This window comes from Schistocerca piceifrons, chromosome 3 (assembly GCF_021461385.2).
Source record: "Schistocerca piceifrons isolate TAMUIC-IGC-003096 chromosome 3, iqSchPice1.1, whole genome shotgun sequence".
Lineage (NCBI taxonomy): Eukaryota > Metazoa > Arthropoda > Insecta > Orthoptera > Acrididae > Schistocerca > Schistocerca piceifrons.
In genome coordinates, this window is record NC_060140.1 from 521602499 (window position 1) to 521616035 (window position 13537).

At 36.9% G+C, this 13537-nt stretch overlaps 1 protein-coding gene across 1 annotated transcript in view; it reads left to right on the top strand.

The window, feature by feature from the left end:
• LOC124789608 (low-density lipoprotein receptor-related protein 4) overlaps positions 1 to 13537 on the top strand; it is a 618985-nt gene that overhangs the window by 548053 nt on the left and 57395 nt on the right. The window contains exon 23 of the mRNA XM_047257023.1: positions 273 to 576. Coding sequence (XP_047112979.1) covers positions 273 to 576 — 304 coding nt within the window. The remainder of the gene's footprint in view (positions 1 to 272; positions 577 to 13537) is intronic.

The following is a 13537-nucleotide window of genomic DNA, read 5'->3' on the forward strand; positions in this document are numbered from 1 at the left end:
AAAATTGTTCGTAGTTGTCAGAATAAGACTAAATGAATAGTCAGAAATCTTTGTACTCTTTAAAACTACAGCATTTACTACATAGAAATTTTACAATTTTATATTCATATTTTAGTCTAAGCCATTAGAACACTTTTTTCATAAAATTTCATTCATTATTCTCTTTTAGGAAAAAAACGTTTTGCTGTCTCTTTCTTTCTTGCTTCTGAAAATTATGCCTCTTTGAGAGCTCATCAACAACAGTCAATGACAAGAGGAACTATTTCTTTCAGGAAGACATTGATATCAGAGGGACTAATATGGCCAAATGGCCTTGCAATAGATCGCCCAGAAAATCGTCTATACTGGAATGATGGAAAACTCAATACCATTGAAAGTTCAGATTTAGATGGCAATGATAGACGTGTCATTGTTAGCGATGTCCCCCATCCATATGGATTAGTGATCATGGGGTCACATATATATTGGACAGATTGGGAGACTGAGGCCTTACATCGAGCTGACAAGCTAACAGGCTCTGGAAATGTTAAAATTAGAGAGAAGTTGGAAGGGCTAATGGACATAAGATCTGTGCAGGTTAGTACATAAGCAGTTTTTGAAAACATCGATGTACAAATAAGTAAATGAGATTTGCTCGGATGCTGTATTAAGGTAAATCAGATTTATTACATGTGTGTCTAATGTTGTGTGCATATTGTGTATCAAATAATTTAAAATTTTATCATTTGAATGAAGTAACACTGTTTGTTGACACAAACAAAATAAATGTACTTTTCATCATTTCCTGCTGTCCCTCCTAGTACTTACCAAGACAAGGAAAACAGATGCTGGGAAAATCAGAAAAGTTCCTCCATCTCAAATTGCTCTCTGCATTAAGCTCAGCTAGTTTGGGCACCCTTAATTGGCTACTGCTCAACACCACCAATGTTCTATTATCATAAACTCTGGGCATGGTTCAGTGAGCACTGTTGAACGTCAGACAGTGAATGTGTCTCGATATGTGCCTGAACCAAATTTTATCAGGCTTACCCAGGAAAGCATTGCACTGTTTGCGTATACCTGTAGTTCCCCAGCTATTTGGGACTTATAATTCCCCACCTACTAATGAAGTCAGACTTGGAACCTTTAAGTTCAAAACCAAAATATTGCAGTGGAATGGGTGTATCACAGTTAATAATTAACTCCAAACGATTCAAGAAGTTAGCCCTCCTGAGTAGTCTTTTCCAAAGATTTGACTGAAGATAAATAATATTGTTTCAAAGCATAATCATTGTTGGATGGAGACAAAGAAGACACTTTTGTAAATTGACACAGAATAGAGTCACATTTCTCCTAGAGATAAGTAATGTCTCTCTCCTAGTCTACCTTTTACTGCTGTAGCAGTTACCACATTAAATCTGCAGGAACTTTCTGTATCTTATTTGCATTTAATCTGAGGCAAGATGTATGATGCGAAATATCGTGCTTGTAAACCTAGATAGTTATGGTGAGGGTGGACAGATGATGGTGTTACAAATATAATATGCAGACTGAAAGGAATAGACAGACAACTGGAGAAGTCTGGTGCCTTTACTTTGATATTTAACTCTACTATCTTACCTGAATGTGTCAAGGCATGTGTGGAAGCAGGCTTGTATATTGCAATCCCATTCATGGTAGAAGGGCCTGAATAAAGGTCACATTATACTCACAAGTATAGATCATGCCAATAGCAGCAAATTTGTCCTGGAGCACATCGTTGTGGATTAATAGTTCAGAAAGCATCCAGCTGAAAATAGAGACTATTGTGTGTTTGCTACAGATACATTAAAAGTAGATGCATTCACACAGGCACCAACAGTGGACATATCTACCATCACTTGTTGATGAAAATGTTCATGTAAAGCGTACCTCTCTAGTATACTGATACTAGTTCGCCAATTTGCCATTCTCTCCAAAGTAATGAAAAACATTTTAAGTACAAAACCCACCACAGTTTCACAGTCTTCAACCTAAAATAATTTATCCATGTCTGCATTTCAGACATCACAACAAAATGTCTGCCAAGACATCTGATTACATGCTTTATTTTTTTATTTCATGATGACGAATATGTATGGGATATTAAGTCCATTTACATCTTGTGCAGTCCATGTTGCCAAAGGGAATATGCTGTGATAAAGAAAACCATCTGCTGCCCCTGTCTTAAAAGACTACAAGCTTCACAGGAAAGAAAAGGTTACTGGGTAAAGAGCAAAGTTGTCTGATTATGTTTGTCAAAGCCACTTGTCACAACTCAGCCACCTCTCTCCATACCAGCTTACAGGCAGTTACCATAACTTTTCATTTGCTCCAAAAAACCATCATTTTATCTGCAATTATCAGCATCTTGACAGGACCAGTCATGTTGAAATGAACAAACCACTATTAACCACTTTTCTATGTAGCTTAATCTGCCAGGAATACCCAGTCCATGAAGCTGCCAAAATGGGCAGTAAGCATAGTAAAGTGCATGTTATGTAGCAGATTTTCTATATTTGAATCAAACTCAATATCCAAGAGGTGGCTGAGCAAATTACAAATGTTATGCCATCCTCAAATCATCTGTTTGGAGAAGGAAAAAGCCCTTTCCCCAGTGGGATGATAAGAGTCTCTCTGTCACAGAACCTAGCAGCTTCCATAGACTTCCAGAAATACTGCAGTCATTTGGCTGCATTCATCACTTAAGGAAGTTCACAAGGAAGATCTCTGCTGAAGACAGGTGGCCATTTCACAGTTAAGCTACATACTGGAGAGCTGATTACCTCTCCGCCCAGTATATCCCGGGCAATATCAGATACTTTTGTTGTACTATATTAGGTAGCAAAGAATGTGAAATACGATTTATTTGACAGATAATCTCTCATTTTTCAAACATTTAATTTGTTACACAAGAGTTTCATGTGAAACATATGCCCTCCGCCCCCTCCCACAATACATTAAAATATATCATCAGGACTGTCATCAATCTGCCAGGCAACCATGAAAACTGTGGTTTCACATGTCCCCTAGTTCACACCAGCACCTCTTCCCTAAAGTTGCCAGGAAGAGACTTGCCACAACAAGAATTTTTCCAGATTAAATGTCATATGTATATGGCAAGTTAGGTTGAAATTGCTACAGGTATTCCAGAGTTACGTTTGCGTGTGACATTTTACTACTCATCCAGAGATGCTATGTGTGTATTAGCCTACCTCCACAGTATCTTCTTTTTCCTAGATGGAAGCCTTATGTGTGCCAAATTTGATTGAAATTTCTCTTTCTATTCTACAATTAAGCATACATGTCACTCACTTCTCTCCTCTACTCTGTACCCTTTGCCTTAATAGTGCTAGGTGTGTCCCAGTTCTACAGTAATTTTTTTGAAAGAGGTAGTTAATATGTGTGCTAAGTTAGGTTGAAGTTGCTGTGATCTACAGAATTATATTTTATGTATCACCTCTTTCTGTGGCCACCCCTGCCTCTAAGAGTTAAATTGCATCAGAACTGAACCCAAGATATATTTCAAAAGAATCATTCATGAAATTTAAACAATGGATAGTCCAGGTTGGGACATCAACCTGAAATTTAGGAACATACATTATTCTTCACATTTTCCATCCAATAATTACTACATTTCTAGCAGAGAAACCCCATGTGGCCCAGGTATTGATTTATTGCTGTGCATCCACGCCTATTTCATGCAGCATCTGGCCTTGTGCGTAGTGTTTATGATGTCCTATCTCCTGAACTATATATCGTACAGTGATATAATTGTCTAGGTGCATTCAGTGGCATGTGTGGATACTGTCTGCAAAATGTGTTGCAAATGGAGTTAATACCATATTTTATGGGCTGTAAAACAGATATTAATTTTTCAGAAACTTTTTTAAAAAATAACATTTTTACTATTTTTATTATTAGATTGTATAGCCAGACAAAAAAATCTTAGTTTGTAAAACCGAACTGACCTTTGAAATCCCTGAAAATTATCATCTGAACTTCCTTCTTCGTCTTCTTGTTCTTCTTGTTCTTCTCCTGCTTCATCATCATCATTGCCCGTTTCATATATAAGATGGTCGTCACTATCATTAAGAGCATTACTTACACTGCACTTCTTGAAATATTTAACAATAATGTTTTTCCTCACTCTAGACCATGATTGTTTTATCCACTGACATACATGTTTGACTGTAGCTCATTTTAAAGCTCCCTTCAGTGTGAATTCATATTCAGTTTCATCCATCATCATTTGTTCCATTCCTCTCTCATATACACTGTAAATGGTTTATTTATCACGACATCAAAAGATTGCAATTGTGAAGTAAGTTATCCCAGAATAACAGCAAGCTCTGTATTCTCCTGTCTCAGTTTCTCTTTCACAGAATTTTTCGAATGACTGTTAGACTGATCTAGCACAAGAAGAGAACTCTTCTTCAGTAAAGCTCATTTCCTTTTTTCCCACACTCTGTTAATCCATAATTTCATACCAGCCTTGTCCATCCAACTCTTGTCATGTACATGAACAACAACACCTGGCAGTACTTCAGAAGGTTCTGGCATTCTTTTGTGCTTGAAAATTATCGTTAGATTAAGTTTAGTACCATTAACAACAACATGAAGGGACAACAGTCTAGTGCATTTTTTCATGGCAACAGTTCTGTTACTTGGTACATCAAATGTGAGAGGAGTTTTGTCCATATTCACTATTTGGCTTAGTTTCACACTGGTTTTCTTTTGATGTTGAATAAGAAAGTAATGGAAATATTTTCTCTTCATACTCTTTTGGTGTTTTCTGAAATTATTTGGTTTTGGTTCGCATGCTAAGCGTATCACGCTTCATAAAAGTTTAGCACCAACCAGTCTGTTAAGTTCCTCTGTACTTCTAGCTTACAAGCATGTATTTGAATCATTTTTGTATTAATTCCAGTGCCAGTTTGACGGTGTCCCTGAATCCATTTCAATACGTCATCTTTTAGCTTTGGCCATTTTGCATTCAGTCCTCTATTTGCACATTTAGTCTTCCACTTTTTTTTTCAGTTCTTCTTTACTAGCCTGCCAATCACAAGTGGTTTGTTTCTGTTGGTGGAGGGCCAAAATGTCACTCAGCTGCTTTATTTCCATGTTCTTCTGCATGTGTTATTACTTACAGTTATTTTCCTTTACAAAACTAGCTACTAATAAAAATATTGTACTGTTACCAATAACACAAGTCACTTTCAGTTAATGTAGACTGCAGTGACACACCGTAGGTTAGACAATGTTGTGGGTTTTTAATGGTGGAGCAGGAGGAAGACTGTGTTACCGCGCTTGTGAATCGCTGCAACTCAAGTTCGGTACATCAGTGCACTGCTGCTGCCAATTGAATCAAGTGTTGCCTGATAGCGAGAGGTTTCCCATGGTATCAGATATATAACAATATTTAAGACTGGCAGTAATTTTAAATCAGTGACTGGACATTTCTATATTGATTTCGAGTATAAAATGCACCTGAATTTTGGAGACAATTTTTTGGAGAAAAAATGCATCTTATAGTCCATAAAATAATTATGGTAGCAATGAAGTAATAAATTTAAATTCATACACGATGTGGCATTTCTCCTGCACTTCACTGTTTATGACATCATCTCTCCTGAACTACATGTTGTACAATGGTATAATATTACAGTTACATTCAGTGCTATATGTGCATACGGCCTTCAAAATGTATTGTTAATACAGTTAGTAGTAAAGGATTAATAATTTGTTGCATCATGAGACACTTTTACTACATGAACAGTGGGAAAGTAGTTATTGATAAACTTTTTTCCTTTCGTCATTTTTTTAAATAATGTGTAAATTTTGTTGCAAGTCCCTAAGTGCTCTCATCCCAAAATACTTAGCGAATGAAGTCTGAGAATTAACATGTTGCAGGCTATGTTTCTTTCTCACTCCCTACTCCACCCCTTTTATAAGTGGGTGGTCCTCACCCCTTTAGTAAATGTTGCCTGACCGTAAAGTGTATGTGTATCAAGTTTCTTGAAATTGGTCCAGTGGTTTAAGAGGAGATATGGAAAACACACATACACACACACACATGCATTTTCTAAGATTGGCTTGGTGCATAAATTCATGGCATTTTTCCATAAGGTTAATAAACACAACATGGCAACGGCCTTGCCGCAGTGGATACACTGGTTCCCATGAGATCACGAAAGTTAAGCGCTGTTGGGCGTGGTTGGCACTTGTATGGGTGACTATCCAGGCCGCAATGCGCTGTTGCCATTTTTCGGGGTGCACCCAGCCTCATGATGCCAATTGAGGAGCTACTCGACCAAATAGTAGCGGCTTCGGTCAAGAATACCATCATAACAAGCGGGAGAGCAGTGAGCTGACCCCACGCCCCTCCTATCTGCATCCTCCACTGAGGATAACTTGGGGGTTGGATGGTCCCAGTAGGCCACTCGTGGCCTGAAGACGAAGTGCATTAATAAACACAACAGATACACATAACAGGGACTTAAGTCATCAGTCATCAATCTCCTTCACTATTTACAACAGTCTGCCAATGTTGGGTTAATTTTTGATTCTGAGATTGCAGAAATCATGTAGGTTTGAGGCGAAGCACTCATCAAGCCATGCTTGGAGTACATTTTCATTTGGAAAGGAAGTTCCTAGAAGGTTGTTTCACGGAGAGTAGATTAGGTGAAAATTGGAGGGTGCAAGATCAGGTGAATAGGGTGGGTGTGGAATGACTTCCCAACCCAACTCCTGCATAGTGGGTGTTATTGTGGAGTAGTGTCACTTTGCGCAGTCTTCCTGGTCATTGTTTTTTGATTGTGTCTGCAAAATGTCTCGTTTGTTGACAATAAATGTCAGCAGTGATGGTTACACCTCAGGGAAGCAATTCGTAGTACACATCTGCTGTTCCAAGAAATGCACAACATTATTTTTTGTGGATACGTGCAGGTCTTTGTACAGAGAGTTGCTGCTTTGTTTGGGGTCCACCATTCCTTTCTTTTCCTTGTGTTAGCATAAAGACACCATTTCTCGTCACCAGTAATGATACAGGATAGGAATGGGTGTTGTTGTTCACAGGCCAATTCATGTCAAGCAAGTTGACATGCGCATTTGGCCACCTGCTGATTTTTGTGATTTTGGCTTAGAGCATGTGGTACCCATCATCCAATTTTTGAACCTTCCCCATTGCATGCAAATGTCACATGATTGTGGAATGATCACAGTTCATCATGTTTGTCTGTTCTCAAGTACACTGATGTTGATCATTATGGATTTATGCATTAAAACAATCTTCATCAAACCTTGAAGGTCTTCCTGAACATGGAGAGTCACTAATTTCAAAACAATCCTCCTTAAAACAAGAAAAACATTTTCTTGCCATACTCTGTCCAATGGTGTTATCACCATTCATGGTACAAATGTTTGATCCTGCTTCCATTACCGTCATTCCTCTACTGAACGCAAACAACCCCACTCGGTATATCCAAATGAGAAAATAAGAACAGGTGAACTCATATAGCAACAGTGAACTACAAATAAAAAATGACGATCGACAAATAAACCATAGCAACCGGAATACCAACATTCAAAACAAAAATCTTGTGATCTTATTCTCCAACACAATATGTAAGGATTTCAGAATGTCCTTTATTGTTGCAATTAAATTGTACAAAAATCATTGGTCTGAGCTAGATTTGTGTAGCATACATCCTTTTTTCATTCATTCATCCATTTATTCAGTTCCATAGATCCCACTATGAAGGAGAAATTTCAGGAACTTGGAACAAGCCATAACATACATAAAAAAATATATAAACAAATCATAGAACAATAATCTGCACACTGCTTTAACTATAAGCTACCACTATACTGCTTGATACTATTGATAATTACATCAGCTAAATATAGCATAATAAATTAGAGACAAAGCCCCTGTTTTGAAAAAGCTGCAGCATCTTAGTTTATTAAAGAGCTACTTGTTGTCTTTGCCAGCAACTGAATTACTTATTTAAATTGTCAGTTTCAAAGAAAATAGTTACTTACATTTGTAATGACAGAGGCCTGTTGACAGAATGCTGCTACTTTTCATGCAGCTTTACAATGTACACTGCTACTTCCGTTGTGGCAAAATGAACTTTTAATTCCTGAATCTACCTAATTGGATAGTTATATCTAAAAACAAAGATGTTGTAACTTATCAAATGAAAGCATTGGTATGTTGATAGAGACACTAACAAACACACACACAAAATTCAAGCTTTCGCAACCCACGGTTGCTTCATCAGGAAACAGGGAAGGAGAGGAAAAGATGAAAGGATGTGGGATTTAAGGGAGAGGGTAAGGAGTCATTCCAATCCCGGGAGCGGAAATTGGATAGTTAAGTTCCCCCCCCCCCCCTCCCCCCCTCAGATGGAAGCAAGCTCCTTGAAGACCTTTGCACCAGGGTACACAACTCCTCTCTGAATCCCGGCAAATTAAATACAATGTAAATTGTTTTGTGCCTTGTATTATAAGTGTGCAAATCACTTAAGTGGAAACTGATTTTTATTGTCATTTTTAGTGTTTTGTATTTATTATCAGCAACAAAAAGCATTAATGAGTAAATGTTCTGTGAGATGAATGTCTGAAATTTAAGATCATCAAACAAAACACTGCAGATGTCTGCTTTAAACAACATTATTACTCCTCACTCCTGATGAATAAATACTTCATTTTTTAACTTGCATTATAGTGCTAGAAGACAATTCCATACAGCAACAGGGATGAAAATCTATTGATTATACCAACACTTATCTCTAGATGAATACAATGAGAGGTATTTCTAAGAGAAAAACATGCTCAACTGAACCTCTCAATTAATTGATCTATGTATTGGCTCCATGGATCCCAAAGAACTTTATGCACTGTGTTGTGGTTAGTGTATGACTGCTGATATCTACTTCTGGCGCTACTACTATATTTTGCTCATTTGGAATCATGTACTATGAGTCTTTGTCAAACAAAGACACATTTGTCACTGTGAAATTCTATTTTCTCTTAAGATGAACAGAAAGTTTTGAATGAGTTTTCCATTTTTATTGTATTCAGTTTGCTTTTTATCTTAATATCATTATTTTTAGAGAGTGATCTGTTTAGTTACTGGTAATCATTTCTTTACCAAAGCTTTAAAGAACATTTTTTCATGTATAGAACACAAATGATGCAGAGTCAGGAAAATGTTTCCTGGAAGGAAACTACAATAGTTTTAACATAAAAAGCCTTAGGCCATGGCTGAGAAAACAGGTGAAAAAGACTAGTTTTCAGGCGCAATTTTCACGTTATCTGCTAAATGATAGAAAACAGATAGATGAAACATGATTCTTTAAGAAGACTATGAGAAAGTAACTTTGAACCCTGGGTCAATGAAGACACACCAGAATAGAAATGGGAACATCAGTGAAGTCTTATGTGCTTGTACATGTAGAAGTTTCAGTGAATAAATAATAACTGTGAATTCCTTAAACCATCCACCATGTCATAATCATTCATTTGTGTGTATCTTTAATTACTCTTGACTACTTGTACAGAATAAGTAGTTCCATATTTGTCTTATAGATTGGTAAGTAAAATGTCAACCTAAAAGCTTTGACTGTGAAATATATATTTTTTTGATTCTTCAAAAGTCATTAGCACCATTTTATGATTTTATTTAATTGTAATAACCAGTTTTGAATATGTTGTTCTTACTTTGCCTGCGTGAGCCTGTCCTGCAGTGTATTGGAAGATCTCTTACTTGTTGCTCTGGACTTAAAAAGAATAGACCAATGCATATATACTTTATGATGGTGTTGTTACTGGCATACAACATAAATTGTTACCTGATGATATTAGATAATTTGTAAAACTGGTTGTAACAAGTAAATAAAATTAAAAGAAAGACTTGTAGTGTGATTTTCCTTTTCAAATGATAAATGAAAGAAATATATTTCTATTTCTATATTGAAGATATTTAAGCATGTAACATTGTAAAAATTCCAGATTTTTGGATTTTGTATGTGTGAGTATTGAATTACAGATGGCAGACTTGTTACTGAGTAGTTATTTTTGCATGAATGTGACAGCTCTTAGGCTGCAGCAGTTTGAAGCTGTAATAATTCCCGCTTAATTATTTTGTTTTTGCATGGGTTGTTGGAGAACCTCATGTCTTCTTTTCTGACTGGTTTTGTGTGTGGTAGCATAAATAAACTGCAGTTAAAATTACTTTTATGTGTTACTGGAAGATAACTTGAGCATTCCCATTTATTATTAAAATGTGGACATTGCTTAGCTTATTAATTTTATTTGTTTGCTATATTACATCATCATAAAAGTTAAAAATTATTTACGTCTTCCCAGTGTCACTATACTACCTGTATTGCACTTTCCTAAAACTAGCTGCAAAATGAATAGCTAGATACAGTTGTATCCTCAAGGAAAAGTAATCAAAACAAAGTTTACATTAAATTCTAAATTCTACATTTCTTCCCCATTTATAATGATTTCCATGTTTTATTAACAAGTGACATTTACAGTAAAACAAATCTAAGTGTTGTATTTTATTTTGTGGTCTCAGTGCTAAAATTAGGAGTTAGTCAGCAGAGTCTAAATTTCAATGCATATACTCCTTTTAGTTAATCTCTAATCAACAGCTATTAAGACTTGTTTTCTCAGTCTTCCTTTATAGTACCTGCACCCAGCATAAGTGATTGTGTTATGATGTTGGTAGATAAATAACAAGTCATAATCATGTTAGTTCTGCTGGAGTTGCCAGAGTGCTGGTCATGAACCACTCTCTTTTATCTAAAGCTTTGGATTTGGACTGCATTGGAAGAATAGTGTTTTCACTGGCTCCTTCTTAGGCAATGCTTTGATTGATAACTGTTGTAATGAGTAGTAACAGAATGACAATCTACTGTATCATTTCCTCCATTTTACTACACTGTGGAGCTATCAAATAATCTCTTGCAGTGCGCATCATTAGAATACTTACTTTTCTATATGTCATAAAGGAAGTGTACTTTATATAAAGCACAGCTGACAAATCTAGTTAGAGATTAGATTAGATTAGATTAGTATTTGTTCCATAGATCATGAATACGACACTTCGTAATGATGTGGAACATGTCAGGTTAATAAAAGGTGTCTATACAAGATATTACATTACACAAAATATTACATGACACTTAATATTTTTAATTTTTTTGTGTGGGTTGGGGAAATTACCCACTTACTATATCCAAAAATTCATCTAATGAGTAGAAGGAGTTGCCATTAAGAAATTATTTTGATTTCCTTTTAAATGCTATATGGCTATCTGTCAGATTTTTGATGCTATTAGGTAAGTGACCAAAGACTTTTATGGGAGCATAATTTACCCCCTTCCGAGCCAAGTTAATGCATATGAATTGCAGGTGGCAAGTAATCACACAGAAAGATTAAGTACTCACTTGTATCTTTTGATGCATCATTCCACTTCTGACTCCAGCACACATAAAACCAGACACTCACTTTGTAGCTACAGTAGCCAGTGAGACAAACCTTTATATACACACTTCTAGAAGAATTTTGCATGCCTATTATTGTATCGAATAGAGGTGTGTCACTAACTGCATTGACTTATATTCTTTTTGTGTAACACTGTCATGAATCTTAATTAATGACTCAATCAGTGGTGTTCTGAAATAATTGCTTCTGGAAGGCCTCTGAATGAGTAAACAATGATAAAATTCTATTTTCCATGGGTCCATTTCATTGTGAACTGTGTTACAACCAGAACATAGTGTGCAAAATCAGCACCTCATTTTATTCAACTCGAAAAGAAGGAAGGAAGATTTAGAGTTTAACATTCCATCAACAATGAGGTCATTAGAGATGGACCACAAGTTCAGATTAGGGAAGCATTGCAAAGGAAATCAACTGAGCCCTTTCAGACCATCCTAGCATTTGCCTTAAGCAATTTAGGGAAATCATGGAAATTCTAAATCTGGAAGGCCAGTCGAGGATTTCAGCTGTCATCCTCCTGAATGCCAGTCAAAGTGCTAACCACTGCACAACCTCACTCAGTTCATTCAGTGGTAGAACTGCAACAGGGACAAGATATGAAGAGCAGAAAAGAGTAAATCAATTGCAGCATTTCTCATCTGTTTGAATTGTGCATGTTGCCAGCTTACATAGCATACAAATGGTGCATGTTGCCAGCTTGCAGAGCATACAAATGACACTTTTTTTATTGCACTTGATTGGACAGAACTGGTTACATTGCTGATAATACTGTGGAAGCCTCTTTACTTTTTCAGAGAGCCAGAAATGAATTACTTGGCGTACCTTTATAGATCACAACACTCTGACCATTTGCTCTAATCTGCAGAGTATGCTTCATACAACTGATTTTTTTTACTAAGTACCACATTTTCTGTCCAACAGACAAAACTTTAGTTGCATCATTAGTTTCAGAAAGAGCAAGGAAAAATAAGCCCTCAAGAGAAAATAAATCCTCAACTTGATTTGTTTACATGTAATGTTAGATAAAGGAGGAGAAACGTCACTTGAACATGTCGTATCCGTGAGAAAAGACTTGGCCACTTTAAAAAATATTTCTGGTAATTTTACTTACTGGAAAAAGTAAATCCACTGAAAAAAGTAAGTATTAAAACAATAATGGAAATTTCTGGATTGGACAATGCATAAAATAAAAAGTTGAATAATGTTTGGCACTTAGATACAGGTAACAGAAAACAGTATTCACATTAGCTTTTGAGCTCATGCGCTTTTTCTAGCAAAAGTACACATATTCACATACACAACAACATGGATACCCAAACACACACTCCCATGACTGCATCCAGACTGAATATTGATTATTGGGAACAGGGGCCTGGGCTGATGGAGGTGTGGAGGAGTTGGGAGGGAGCACAAGGCAGGGAGGGAGTGGCGGGATAGTATGAGGCAAGTCTTTTGAGAGATGATTCAGTGACTGCACAACAAGAAGAAAGAGTTCAGAAGTAGAGCATGAAAGAGATATAAGGAGAGGGGGAGGGAAGAAGGAAAGGAGAGGAGGATGGAGGTGAAGACAGGGATAGGGAGGGAAAGAGAAAGTTAGAGGTGTGGAAAAGGGTGAGGGAGGGAGAGAGAGAGAGATAATGCTCACTATGAGACAGGAGGAAGAGCAGTGGGGGAATGCAGTACAATATCTGGACGGGGAAGGAGAGATGTGTGCAGGAGAGAGAATGGAAATGTTGAAGTGAGACACTGTGAAACTGGTTAGCCAATGTTTAGGTCAGGGGGGCTTGTGAGAGCACAGGATATGCTGGAGAGACAGTTCTTACCTGCATAGTTCAAAGAAACTTATGGTTGAATGAAGTATCAATATGGTCTGCATATTGAAGTCATTTCCATTGTGGTGCACAGCATGTTTGGCAACTGGATGGTCAAGTTTGCCCTGTGCCACAGTGTGACAGTGACCATTCATGTGAGTAGATAGTTGGTTACTTGTCATGCCCACATAGAATAAACAAGCCCCTCA